The sequence below is a fragment of the Cuculus canorus genome, chromosome 1, assembly GCF_017976375.1.
Source record: "Cuculus canorus isolate bCucCan1 chromosome 1, bCucCan1.pri, whole genome shotgun sequence".
NCBI classification, from domain to species: domain Eukaryota; kingdom Metazoa; phylum Chordata; class Aves; order Cuculiformes; family Cuculidae; genus Cuculus; species Cuculus canorus.
In genome coordinates, this window is record NC_071401.1 from 30,325,620 (window position 1) to 30,340,777 (window position 15,158).

Below are 15,158 nucleotides of genomic sequence, written 5' to 3' on the forward strand. Positions count from 1 at the left end.
TTTAATGTTTTACTGAACTCGGAAGCAACCCAATAAGAGATAAGAAACAGTACATAACCAGGGCAAATAAGTAATAAATCATCATTAGTTTAAAAGGAATTTCTTTAAATAAAACATGAACAGCATCCATCAAGGCTCAAAGACTACGTATAGCTCTTGGCATCACTTTTTAATTCTACTTAACATATGGACTCTGCTGGTAACACGCAGAAAAACACGCATTTTAAATTATAATATTTTTCTTGCAAGAAGCAACATGGTTAGAAAGTCCAGGATATACTCCCTTTTTGTACAGACTGCTTATTGCATTCAACTAACATGGCAGAAGGGCACATTCAAATGAAGAGAAGACTTTAAACTGAGAGAAATCATCTTTCTTAGTAAAAACTGCAAAATTACCTCTTATTTTGTCTATTTAACTGTGGCGTGTGATATGAACTCTGTAACTTCTGCTTTTGTGATGATTCACACAAATTCCAACACCACATCAAGTTCCTAATGGGCCAGTTCACTAACCTGAGATCTAACAGAGTCCAGTCCAATTCCTAAATTTACTAACTTTTTACATAAACTTAAAAACGATTCCATCTTAATTTCTTTACGTATTTCTAACAAACACTATTTCAAAACTTCAGGTCCTATTCCTCACACGTGTACAGATACTCAGGACGCACCATCTGCTTCAACGTTTAGAGCCAAAATGCGTTCCACAGAGGCCAAAAAACTGAAACAGCAACAACACAGGAAGGCTTGAGAAACATCCTCAGCATTCACAAAGCTGAGGATTGATCCTTCACATCTTGAAATTAAAACCCGAGAGCTACTTCGCCCTCTGCTCAAACTTCATTCTCACAAAAAAAAAAAAACAGATTATTATATCGTTACTGACAGTTTTTACATACTCAGCTGCAAGGAAAGTTCCACATCTCTATCTCAACTATAGAACTGCCAACAGGCACTCTCTGAAAAGCAAATAAGCATTCACCTGCACTTTAATCAGAGGCAGTTTTCTATACCAATGAGTATTCATTCACATTTTTCACTAAAAAAAGAAAAAGTTGCATAATTCCTTTGTCCCTTCCTTCTAAAAAGGGCCATAACTAAACTTCTTGCATAATGAGGATACTAGTGATCAATTATCATGCTTTTCCTCTGCATTCCCCACGAAAAAATAGACATTAATCCTCTCTATTCCTCCATCTTTTTAACTCCAAGAAGTATGTAAAGTTTCACGAAATTTATCATCAGAAGGGAACTGTGTGTGCTGACATGATTAGCATTCTGAACTAGCTAGAAGAATAAAGGAAAGAAACGGACTAATATTACTTGGTTTTAAAATAACTAGTTTTATATTTTGGCCTTACAGGGCCTTCATACAGAGCTGTAATTACAGCCAATGAGGTTTTGTATTATTGCTTCCAAAGAAATGAAAAGTGCAGTCAGTTGTTCCAGAAACAAATTGCAGACAAGAAAAGCATTATACATTTGCAAATAAACAAAAAATGTGGCAAAATTTAACTTACCTCAAATTTAAGTAAGTTAGCATTTGCAAGTTTACTATGGCATCTGGTATAATTTTAATACAATTGTGGTACAGATTTAGTGTTTCCAGTGACACAAAATGGCACAACTCCGTAGGAACTTCAGTTAATCTATTCTTCGATAAATCTGAGAAGAGAAAACAGGAGGTACATTTTTTGAACAATCAGAAAGATATACTATGAAAAGCTACGCTTCTTTATTTAAATAAATAAATAAATGTAATCCTACAATGAGACAGCAAATTAAGCCAATGTTTTTATTATGCAAAATAAAACTAGTGCTAACCTTTACAATCCTAAAATGGAACAGACTATGTATAAAAGAGGAAACATTCAATTAAAACGCATTCAGTCTAATAAAACGTAATTATTTGCTGGACTCAATATGCTAAGGAAACACTTGCAAACAAAACCGAGTTTAGATTCCAAAGCTCAAATACTATATCCAAAGATCCAGCCAATAAACTGGTAGACATCTGCAAATAATGACAATGTTTTAAAAAACAAACAGACAAACAAAATAAAACAACTAGGACTATGTTTTTAATTTTGTTTTTTAAATGAAAAAAAAAAGTTCTTCAGGAAGCTCCTCAAATTGACCTGTACTTTCTGTATCTCAATCGACTATAAAAGAAAGTTACCTACAAAAATGGTGAACGGATTTGATGTAAGCATATACAAGACAAAACGACAGATTCCAGGCCCCCAATTGAATGCTTGTAGCCACAGAACAAAAGCTTTTGATTTTTGACTAGTTATTCATTCTTTATTTCTTATTGTAAGCACATAGACAAAGAAAAACCAGTAGGAAGAAACACTACTAAGCTTTGTTCCTTAACTATCACAACATAAAATATGAGGTATCATAATACTGATGTGAGCTCCAGTCATAAAATAATAATGCATGCCAGCATTCATCTGAATTAATTGGGTTCAAAGAAATATTTTAACAGTGTTTCAGAACAACCATCTCTCATCATCATAAACCATACAAACGCTACCCATACCACCGGATGGATAACTGGACCTGAAGAATGGCCACCTGCTTTAAGTGGAAGGAATAGGTATGCACCTAGGCAAAATAGTGAAACGTCTGATGGGAAGGCTACAAGGGAAAACAGAACTTAATGATCCCTTCATTTCTTCACTGCTGCTATTTTAAGCCTCCTCCCTGATCCTTCAAAGCTTATTTCGAATCTTACTTTCTTAAACAACATAAAGGGAAAAGCAACCAAAGTAGAGCAGATAGCACTTCCAGAGGGCTGATGATCTGACTCCTCTCTTTAGGGCCATAAAGCAATATTCTGCTTTTGTTAACCGGCAGATGCCTGACAATCTTTTTAAATCCCTTTCAGTTCCAGATTCATCACGTTGCTGTGCCGAGGCACAGCTTGAGTTCAAAACTATCATCAGTAGGAAGGTTTAATCATTTTTATTTTTGTTCCTGTCTCCTACAAACGGGAGCTGAAATTCAGTGCACTCTATTCTCCTTGTCAGCTTCCACTTTGCTTCATCTCATTGCTTTCAACAGGAAGGTGGTTTCATTACTCCATCCTCTATCAAGACAACAGCAACAGCCTAGGAGTGCAGCAACTGAGAGTAGCCCTGCTTACCCAAAGGGCAGTATAGTAGAATTGAGCACCTTAACTAAAATGATTCACTTCTAATACTATACAACAGCAATGCTTGAAGTGCTCCGCTTTCTCTTATCAGTCTTTGATGGCAGCATTACCTCAGCTTCTCCCTTCTTTCACTCCTGCCAAACTAAAGCACTCTCTACTGGAGTGAGTGTTATTGTTGTTTCAAAGTGGGAGAAAGCTCTGCAATGTTCCTCTGCTTTAGTGCTTTTAATCCTCAAGTGTTTTCTGTTTATCATGAGAGCACTTGTTTACTAACATGGCACCCAAAATAAAAACTACCCTCTCCTGCTGCCTTCTCAGCTCTGTTTATTATCAGGTAATAAAAGAGGGCTGCTATGCTGTAACTTTTGGAACCATGCAAGGAATCTTCATATTTTACCACGTGATAGCAAAGAAAATCTTTCCATTTTTTCAAGCACACTTTTCTGCACTGCCATGTACACATCGCTCTTGTTCCCTCCTTGAGAGGGGAAGGCACAAGATCCAGAAGAGTGAACTGAACCTTTAGGGGCAGACAGAAGATGACTGCATGGATTGGATGGTGCATGGAGAGTAACACCTCATCCTTCACCTGACTCTTCTCAAGTTATACATTGATCAAAAACTCGAACACACAAATGTTACTTGTTCTCAAGCTACTAAAACTGCACCCTGTCATGTTAACTTCATCTTCATGCCTGTTCCCATTTACCTTCACATGGAATAAAAAGAGCCACAATGTTTGATTCACCCTTGAAAAATTCTAACAGCTCATAAAAGTGGAACCATGACTAGATTGACCCTGCTCCTGTAACAGTAAAGTTTTTAAATTTTTTATTTTATTACTCTTGTTCTCAAGAGCTTTAACTCTGTTAATCTGCAGAAAGACAAATCAAAAAGTCCACAGATAACAACAGATTCCTTCCTGTCATACTGTTATAGAACACTCTATGCACACAAGTAAATTCAAGAATTAACTTACAAAGTAAATTATTTGTTATTGTCTAGTTATCACAGTTTAAGATCATTTCAACACTTATCTAATGATGCTTCCGAAATAATGATTTAAAAAACCTACTTATATCATAAGGCAGAGGAATATACACATTTCATTTGATACCACTGTAACGTAACTTAACAGAAAAAGCAGAAGGTTGTCACTGTAATTTACTGATCATTAACACCAAATTTGAATGCCTTTGAGAAAGAGTACTGGAATGCAATCTGAGATACAGAATGTTCATCGCATTTTCTAACTAGTGGCAATAATTTTTGCCAAAACCAGACTTTCCTGATCAAACAGAAGCAAAAGAAGAAAAGAGATGGCTTTTCATCAATCCTAGAATAAATGTGAGCCTCTGAACATGACCCCGTTGTGAAGAAAGACCAGTAGCTTTCAGACGTCTCTGAAAATTCGATGGAGAAAAGCACAGGTCTTCAGAAATGAAAAGGAAAACAGACTGCATCTTTATTTTATACTGTATCTTAAAAGCATAAATATATGTACAGAAACCACCGAAGTTCACATAATTATTTTGATATTGTTTTCATACAAAGGTATGTTTGCCTCAAGTTACTGCACCTTACAATTAGTTTGTATATATTTGAGGCTTACTCTGATATTTAAGTTCTAGAATAAAATACAAAGGTTAAGCCATAATGAACTCCAGAACCTTCTGCAAACATTGAGGAAAACTGTACATATGTATCTTGTTCCCATCAAAATTCCTAAGCTTTCTGAAAAAGTATTTTGCCAAGGCTTTCTTGAGTTCATTATTTAGGGAAAAAGAAGAATATAGAAACTGAAATTTTAAATAACTTCTGAAAACATTTTTTAAATACAGAAACAATGAGTTGGCAAACCTTTACTTTCTTAGTGTATTTTTTTAACCCTACACTTCCCAATTCTATACACAACCCCCTTGCTTCATGAATCTGAAGACTATCGCCTCAGGTTAATTACTACTAATAAAGTGAGTGTACAGACAAGTTTCTACTATAGAAATGGAAATGGAGAGGGATAAAAATTGCTGGTGTTTAATGTAATTTTGATTAGTTTTCTTATACTATCTAACACAAAGAAGATCTAACAAAATAATGAACGTAGACGGCATAAGTACATTTCACAGCTACCAAGACAGTATAGGTAGTTTTCACCTGAGGTTACTACCTCATGTAAGTTCCATTATCAAAGAGGCAGCACAAATATCAACAAATCAGGGTAGGGGGGTGCATGTGCTGCAGTGCTTTTTGGTTTAAATGAAATACATCATTCATTCATTCATTATTTGTGACATCAAGACATTTTCAAACTGCACCAGGCTTCACTTCATCTCTTCTTGCCAAGAACAAGTTTGTTAAAACTCCAAAATAAAGTAACAGAACACAAAAAATAAGCAAGCCAGTTTAGAAAAATACTAGATGGAATCTTGGTCTTTAGAGAAGTCAGCACAATTCTGGCACAATGACATGGCTTTTTTATGAAACATGTTACTATGGTGGATGCAAGACAGGAACTACAGAGAATAAGCACTTCCTCAGCTGGGAGCGAACAATAAAAAGCAAGGAGTTTAGACTGATAAATAGGCATTTAATAGAAAACTCCAGCCTTGTTTGGTGACTGGCACACTCCATGGTCAGGGTACACCCTGCTGTCATACCAAGGCTAACTGAACCCGTCCGCAGGGTAAAACATTTCAATTCCTGTCACTCTGAATATGCCCACCTCAACGAAGCACCAGTACTCATGAGGACCTTTGCAACTTCACACTTCACAGGCAGATTACCAGCCGCCACTATACATACATGCATGGTATAAAACACTGCTACTGCAGAAATCAAAATGGCATTGTCAAAATAAAGAGAATAATTCATATAGTGGCATTTCTTTCAGTAAGGTTTTCATAGTGTTCCAATCTTCCTACCATCCAGTTAGCAACACATTATTTAATATCATTTATTAATACATTATTAAATAAAAATTGCAGACTATTCATGAGAGAGCTAAACAATTAAAGTATTTAAGTCAGAACAGCAATTCCTTAAATAAATATGCATATGCACTACTACATAACAAATCTCAGACAAGAATTTTAATGAAAGCAGTATTATCAAAAAGCAGTCATTTTAAATTCTCATATTATAGAAAAAGCCACTATAAATTTATATATCTAACAGAAGCCTACAATAGGCAAAAGCTGGAAGTTATGCAAGTAAGAAAGAGAGAGAGAGAGAAAGAGATGAAACAGAAGAAATATCCATATTTAAAAAGTAGTTCTGAAATCAAGAAATTGCAAGGTAAAAAAGTCACCCAAACAACCTTCACTCCCACCCACTCAGTTCCTACTTTTGTCTATGCAGCACTTACTGAATAAAAGACAGGAATGATTTTGAAGAATGTATTTGCATTTGTACAAAAATCAAGAAAGGGGCCTAAAAATATAATAAGTTCAACCCTAATTTTATGGGAAAATTATGCAAAAAAGAATGCTAGAAAATATGTCAAGAAGTCTATATATGACAGGACAACTCTATGGAGCTTCACCTTTTATACTGTAAGTTAGTCATATTTGTATTAGTCTTTTAGGAAGACTAATTAGGAAGCTACTATTTCCATAGTAGCTACCTGTATCTTCACTGATAAGCAAAACCACAATCCAATGGCACTGTATCTCAAACAACTTTTGAAATATCTACTTAAATGCACTCCAGTCCTCCAGCAACAACATATCCCATTCAAACTTGCCTCTGCAAAGAGGGCAAGTGATCCGTTATCAATGTAATTGAGCTTGTCAGAATAAAATAGTCAATGCTCTGCAGTGAAGCAATTGCTTCATTCTAGCTTTTCCCTTTAAATAAAAGGGAAACCTCCTTCCCAGGAAAACTTATTTTCCCACAGACAAATGCTATGCATTAGTCATGAAATCACTGTAATGCAACTATACAATGCTATATACTTCTAAGACATGCCCTTCCATAGCAGTACACTCTGGTTCAACTGCTTGCCAGCATCAATGAATCCTGGTTGTACAGTCAGCTTTCACTGCAGTCAGCAACTTCTACCAACAGTGATGCTACACTAACAAAAAAGAGGGTGCAAAGACTTCCACCTACTCTGGTGTCTAATGCATTCTGGTTTGTTCATGACAATTATGCCATAAAGAATGCATGGAATTTCTTCACCAAGAAATATTTCTATTTAAGCCCTTTAGCAGGCAGAAGAACAAATAACAGAAGACAAAGAATGTCCAATATAGTAAAAACAATCCTGCTTCCATATCAGAAAAAATATATAGTACCCCATGAACTCAAAGCTTTACATTCTGAAACTACAGGTTGTAACAGACTGAGAAAAAAATACCTCCAGTGCCAGGTCCTGAGAAAGTAACCAGTACTGATGGTCTAACAATAACATTTAGACTCTGATTAACACCACTGAGTCTACAGGTACAACTGTTGACTCAAAACACATAAGAAGTGCATCTGTCCCAGGCAACTGGAAATAAATATGTAAAGACATTGTAAAAAAATATTTTCAACAGATTATAGAGCAACTCTGCTGTTTCACACACACTCCCTATACACTACTTTTTGGAGAACTGTCAGCATATTTTTTTATTTATCACCTGTCTCTCATTATTAATTTAAGAATTAAAACTGAAAATTTCCACCTCAAAGTCACAAATTAAGATTACACTATGGTTATAGCAAATTTCAGCTACTACTAGTGATATACAATACAACACTGCTTTCAGTGTTACTGATGGTCAGAATTAATTTATTACTTCTCAAAGTAACAACTCTGGTCAATATGTATGATAACTATGACAGTGATCAGAGGAGACCTAACTGGGGGTTTTAGAGGGAGAAAAAAATTCATGACTGAAGAAAACCTACACTGGGAGGAAGCACCTTGTACGTTCTGTCAAGCAGTATCACCACTAGAGGGGGTCCTAATCTCACAGACTTGGCCAACACCCTCTTAGTATTTCTCAACTTACTCCTTTCAAGTCCATTCATAGTGTATGAAAAGGAGAGCAATGAGAAGGCACACCTTACAACCCTCTCCCCCAGTACTCCTATGAACCTATTGCCCGGTTTAAAAAATACAACAAATGAGGCTACTCACTCACAACCATGACTGGAGGAAACAACTATATAAACTTATTTCTTCTGAGGTCAAGCCTTTATAAAAAAGTAGTCTGTTCATAAATAGTCACACTCAAGCGTGTTTCCCCAGCCTTCCCTCAGATGACACAAGAATCTGAGGTATCCTTGAGCCCTCTGTAGTTATAGCATCATTTGGCCTATTTCAAACAAAAGTGGCATTAAAAGCTGGAAGACTCATTTGACAAAGACCGTGCCTACAAACTTACTTCTCCCCAACGACCCTCATCTATTATTCTCATCTATTTCATCCACCACTCTGTTATGGAATACACAGCTTGATTTTCCACAGTGCCCTATAACTTCCCAATAAAGCACAGTCAAGGGTAAGAAAGAGGCATCCTACATTTCTTCTTGGGCAGTGTGCTAACCAGCCTGAAGCCATCGAACAGTATAAGCTATCTCTCAAAGACACCAAAACCTGGACACAAATGCCACTTCAAGGTCTTCCGCTTCCTCTGGGTGAAGCAAGGGTGGAGGAAAGAGGAAGCAAAAGGGTAGCAATCACCGTGTAAATGAAAGTATATTCTCCTGGCTAGTTCAATGGGATGCTCCAATTCCAAAGAAACAAAGGAAATTTCTCAATAAGAAACATACTCAAAAAAAAATATTACAAGCCTGGAAGAACCGAGGAGGTTAATACACCCATCTGCCTCCTTAATTGCATCTGACTTCAGGTGCCAAAATAAAACATTCAAATTTCTCCATTATCTTCTATTTCTTCCACTTAGGGTTTAAGATGGACAGATAAAATGGTTCATGAGGGTGCTCTGTTTACATACTGAAGCAGAACCTTGTGTGAAAATGCATGAGACTCCCTAAGAACATACGCTAAAACAACTATATTTTTCATACAGATCTCCATGTAGGTACAAAGAGATCTAGGACTCGGATGGACCAGGTGCCCACTCAGATGCTCTATCACTCCCCCTCCTCATCAGGACACAGGGAGAAGACACAATGAAAAAGCTCATGGGTCGAGGTACAAGCAGGGACATCACTCACCAAGTACTGTCACAGGTAACCCAGACTCAGTTGGGCGAAATTAATATATTATCAATCAATAACATAGTAGAATAGCAAGAAATAAAAAACTCCCTCCATCCCCCCCTTTTCCAGGGCTCAACTTCACTCATGACTCTCCCACTTCCTCCCACAGTGGTGTAGGAGGATGGGGAATGGAGTTGTGGTCAGTCCATAAACACTTAATCTCTGCCACTCCTTCCTCCTCACACTCTTCCCCTCCTTCAGCACGGGTCCCTCTCATGGGTTACAGTCCTCCGTGGGCAGCAGTTCTTCGAGAACCACTCTGGCATGGGTTCTCTATACAGGGTACAATCCTTCAGGATTGGACTGCTCCAGAGTAGGTCCCTCCACAGGGTCATATGTTGTGCCAGAAAACCTGCTCCAGCATGGGGTCCTCTCAACACATCATAGTTCATGCCAGGAGCCTGGTCTGTAGTGTGGGCTTTCCACAGGCTGCAGCTTCCTTCAGTGCAAATCCACCTGCTGCAGAGTGGGGTCCTCCATGGGCTGCAGGGGGACGGATCTGCTTCACCATGGCATTCTCAATGGCTGCAGGGAAATCTCTGCTCCAGCACTCAGAATACCCTACATGTTCCCTCTCCTCCCATACTGACCCTGGTGTCTACAAGACTGTTTCTCTCACATTTTTCACATTTGTTTTTCACACCGCTGTCATGTGAGAATGCTTTTTTTTACCTTTTCTTAACTATTTTATTACAGTGGTGTGACCGGTGCTATTGATGGGTTTAGCTTTGGCCAGCAGCAGGTCCAGCTGGAACTGTCTCTGTCCGACATAGAGGCTGCTTTGGTGTTTTCTCACAGAAGCCACGCTCATTAACAAGATCTTGCCAGCACAGGCGTCCAAACACTTGTATCACAACATGGAAAAAAATATCAGATAGCAAACACCTTCTATCAACAGAATGGCCTTTAATAAAGTGGTATGAAACCCAGTTCATGGGCCATGAAGCATTCCTCCTTCTTCCACACCTTCTGCTCAAGAGGGAGGATACAAGTAATTAATTTTCACTCCTAAATAAACAAGCAAAACTAAGAAAGATCAGTGGACTGTATAATTCCAGTATTGTACCACTCAACCTCAACAGGACTTAAAACGTTTCAGGTGTTTTCTCAGACATAGTAGCAATAAGAAATGTTTGTCCAACTCTAAACTGTTGTTCTTCATTTTCAGCTTTTACAGTAGGTTGATGGACAGCTCTAGAGGAACAAAAACTGCAGAGTTCACATCATGCACTATCCAGCTGAACATCTTTACTGCATCAAACCAAATTTCATACTGGCACATGAAAGAAAGTTTGATAGGGAATATTCATGCATATGAAAGCAAAACCCTTCCTGGTTCCTCTGGAAACAGAGACTAAAAGTACCTTGATGCTGAAAACTCCTTAAGATTAGCTTCAGCCATCACAAATACACTTCAACTATTAGCATGGAATGCTGTGAGATCAAGTTAACTGTGGGCTACAAGGGGACTTTCAGGTACATTGAAGATTTTTCACAGAACTAAGACCGGCATTATGAAATTCTTTTCTGAAAGAACATCAGTGACCACAGATTTCACAAAATTGAAAACAGAAGTTAAAAGAAGGTGTACATTTCAAAGGTGTGTATATAAACACATAGGCACACAACCTTATGTCTGTCAAGTAACTTATTTCCACCTGTTAGAGAACAGGGAAAGATGTGAAACAAAAACATCACTTACATTCTATCCCAAAGATGGTGGTGGATCCCTGCACAGATGTACTTGACTGTCTTCTATTACAAGTCTCGTCACCTTTCTTAAAGCTGTCTACTTTGAAAACCAACACCTTCCACTTCCACAGCAGAAGAATTCCACACATGCACTCAAACAGCAGGACATAATCTACAACCTTTTTCAGCCTAAGGGCAATGCTACTAGAAGCAAGAAGCTGTATGCAGTGTCAAGGTTTGGTTTTCACTTCATTCTCTATTTTAATGGCTATTATTTTTCTTCAGGCTGTGAAGAGAGATTACTATATGCTATGCACTAGCTACCTCGGTGACCTGCTCAAAGACGAGTGAAGATTATTTTTCACACCTGACAGACTAAAAAGCTAATTTGTTTATTTTTAATTAATTTTTATACATGAACTGTCTCGTATTCTGTAAGAAAATTTGCTATTAAACAAAAGGTTATTTGATCTCTAGTATATCAAAGGCATGTGGGTAAAGACATGAAAAAGCTACCCGATGCTATTTTACAGTGACATGGAAAGCAGGGTATTGCTCAGCTAATCACTTCCCTTTCTGTCTCTCTATCTCCCACACATGCCAGGGTTAATCTATGTTATCTACACTCTTCAACTCCCACAAAAACATGTAGGAATTCCAGGTCTCAGTCTGCAGGGAGTGCCAAAGCCTCTTACTGGTAATGGGTGTCAATAGTGAGAAGAGCTGTGTGAGGTGTTACCAGGTGGTGGCAAATCTGCTTATCATGGTGGCAGAGCTATGACTGAAGTAGAAAGGTTAAGGAACATCAGGGAGTATAAGAAAGAGACAGACTTTCCCTTCCAGAGGCAGAAACGACCCCTAAAGAGAACCCAAGATCAAGGAGATCCTGTATCCTCCCACCACCAGGCTGAAGGCAGTAGCTCTAAAGAAAGGAGTAAATGGAGGCAAGTCCACACTCAAGGCAGCAGGTGAACCCTCTCCTTGCCTATCTCACTCATTGACCATGTCAAGATTGGAGGCAGCCTGGGCTGCAGCAATCACACACTGGTGGAGTTCCCAGATCTGAGGAATACGAGTCAGGTGAAGAGCAAAGTGAGGACCCTGAAGCAAACTTCCAGCTCTTTAAGGAGTTCATCAATAGGAGCACCTGGGAAACACGGGCACAGGTTGCCCAGAGGAGTAGTAGATGCCCCATACCTGCAAAAACTCAAGGTCAGGTTGGACAGGGCTCTAAGCAATGTGATGGAGTTGAAGATGTCCCTGCTTAATGCAAGAGCATTGGACTGAACAACCTTTAAGGGCCCCTTGAAAACCAAACTATTCTATGATTCATGTGCTTCTCCCACAATGGTTCTTGAAGTCAGCACAAAATGCTTGTAACAGTTTATCACACTAATCTGTTTTGTACCATAAAAGCTGACTTACACTATTAAGCACATCCTTAGACAATATTACACAGGAGAAATGTGCAAAGAATTATTTGAAATTATTATTAAATTCGAAATAAATGTCTAAGAAATACTTTAGACGTCTAAATTAAACAAGAATCTGAAAATATTTCTATAGACTGAGGTAGTAAGAAATAAAATCCTGGAATAAACAAATAAATTATATTGTAATAAATAACCAAAAATCAGATGACTATTCCTAGACAAAGGAAAAAGGAAGAAAAATAGAAAGAGTTCCTTGAACTGATAGCAAAATAAGCACAGTACATACTGTCTTTATCCTCAAAATACCCAAACAAACTAGAAACCACCTAGCTGGAACCACTGGAACTATAGACCTGTAAATTTTGTACCAAGATCTCTTTCCCATGTAACTGTTTACATGGCTCTTTAAGACAATGTTTCTTTAAGACAAAGTTTCTCAACCTTCTCATTTTTCTTTCCTTTGGAATCAAAGAACCTTGCCTTCTTTGCAGAAAACCAAAACAAAACAGAGCTCTCATCCAGTTTGCCTCTGTCTGCTGGGCGGAGACAAGTTTAAAGGATAACACATGCAATGTTTTTGTTGTTTTTAAACTTGTTTTAACGAGTCATAGTTTACATCAGGATTTTAATCTAACATCTTTATAAGATGAGAGACATCAGAGACAGACTGCAAAAAAAGACAGGAGGAGGGGGAGTAACACACACCCATACCCTCCACTAATAAACAATCCAGCACCTGTGACTGGGCAGGGTGACTGACCACCTTATGCTTCCCGTAATACTTGACAGGGACACAGGTGGGAACAAGCCAACAGGCATTGATGGCACTTGTGGGCCAGTCTCCAACCACAGGTAAACATCAGTGCTGCTGGTATGTAACAAGTATACACCAATGTGCACTCTGAAGGGACAAAAGAATGTTTCCTCCTGGTTTATTTCCTTCATACTAGAGCTGGGAGGATCACTTCACAATCTTCTCGTCTACTTAGCCTGCTGAGCCTGGCCTACAATTCCTGCTTTTGGATAAGATTCATTTCTAACTTCCTTATTTATTTTCCTTTCAAACTGCCTTTCAAGAGGTCTAACTTCCATCTTGTATACTAAATATTACAGTGATATTTTTCTATTGCAATCATTTTGGACTGAGTTCTCTTTCTGAAGGAATCCTGTTCTGCATTTACATGTATCTTAACTTGCATCTTCCTCAGTGCTTAACGGGTATCATGTTCTCAATGTGGTAACGATGGGTTAGCATAGACAGAAGAGGTTGCATAAAGGCAGGAAAAGAAAGTTAAATCATTATGCCTTCCTCATATTAAATTAAAATTAAAACAAAATGTGAAGAACTACCTACTGTGAGGTCTAATCCTAAACAGGCAACAATAACTAGTTTATTCAGGCCCAAATAAGAGACCTACAGGTAAATACTAAGGAGTCCTGTGAAGAGCAGATGGACAGCCTTATTTCCCCTTAGTTATCCTCATCTGATGGGTAGAAGGTAAGTGTAAGCCAGATTTATTACATCTTCGATTTAAAAAGTCCAGTAACTGCAGTGCTGTTATATTGAAAAAAATTTCATTCATTCTTTCTCCCTCCTGATAAAATTCATTAATGCTCTAATTAAATGGTTCTAAATTATCTTCATCAGAAGAAAAAAAGTCTCTGCTTTACAAACTATGGATCTGCTCAAATCAGTGATGGATAAGTTTGACACGCATGCCACTGCAATGCAGGTCAGGTTTTGTGAAAAGAGGAATCAAGTCAAAATCTTCAGGACTAGAACTTGGGATATCCAAGGAGTACACCTGCAACTGTAGCAGTGGAAAGTGCAGAAGATTTTATAAAGTATTGCGTTTCTTGGCTTGGTTTATTTATCCAGCATACAGATTTTTAAATTGTTACTGCGATCAACTAACTGGTCATTTTCAAGATTTTTTTTCCAGCGGGGTGCTGAACCAGCTAAGCTTATACTCCCATTGTTACTGCTCAGTGGCTGAACTTCCACTAATATTGTGAACTCCAAGTCATTAATTTGAAGTTAATTCCATTTTGAAGTCACCAATGCACAGAAAAACTGCTCCAATAACTAATATTTTACCTGCAACCCCTAAACATTCTGACTAACTGATATTTTTTAACTGCCTCCTCAACAAGTTCATCAACACACAGGTAGTTAAAATGATCCACTGGTGCTTTAGCTGATTTTGTCACATTCCTGACAATATAAAACTACTCCTATGAGGACTTTGATTCTTACCAAACCCAGTCTCATGACTCAGTATTTGAGTGTCAAGTACTTCAGTCATGCCTAGCAAAAATAAGTTATACCTAAGGAGAGAACTGTGGTTTTAAATGAAAAATTGCACAGCATTCTGCTCAGATTACAATTTAAAAAAAAAAAAAAAAAAAAGACAAACACACACCCAAAAAAAATGAGCTCATAGGATCCTCCACAATTCTCATTTGGATTTCTTCCAAAACTGTGTACTCTGTGACTGATGCACACACATCTCAACTCTCATCCATTCACTTTCTCCTCCTGCCTCTTCAAAAAATTTCAATAGGAAATTCATTCTTTCGGGAAGACCTCCAAAAAAATTCACTACCAAATATACAATTATAAATGCATTTTACTTTTCAAAAAAAAAAAAAAGCCT

At 37.8% G+C, this 15,158-nt stretch overlaps 1 protein-coding gene across 5 annotated transcripts in view; it reads right to left on the reverse strand.

Moving 5' to 3' along the window:
* Nucleotides 1-15,158, reverse strand: part of LRCH1 (leucine rich repeats and calponin homology domain containing 1) — a 127,161-nt gene that overhangs the window by 65,586 nt on the left and 46,417 nt on the right. For all 5 annotated transcript variants that reach the window (XR_008447255.1, XR_008447251.1, XR_008447264.1 and 2 more), the window contains exon 2: nucleotides 1,524-1,668. Coding sequence is in view for 2 of the 5 variants with exons in the window: in XM_054050036.1 (XP_053906011.1) it covers nucleotides 1,524-1,668 (145 nt within the window). In the remaining 3 variants the exon portion in view is untranslated. The remainder of the gene's footprint in view (nucleotides 1-1,523; nucleotides 1,669-15,158) is intronic.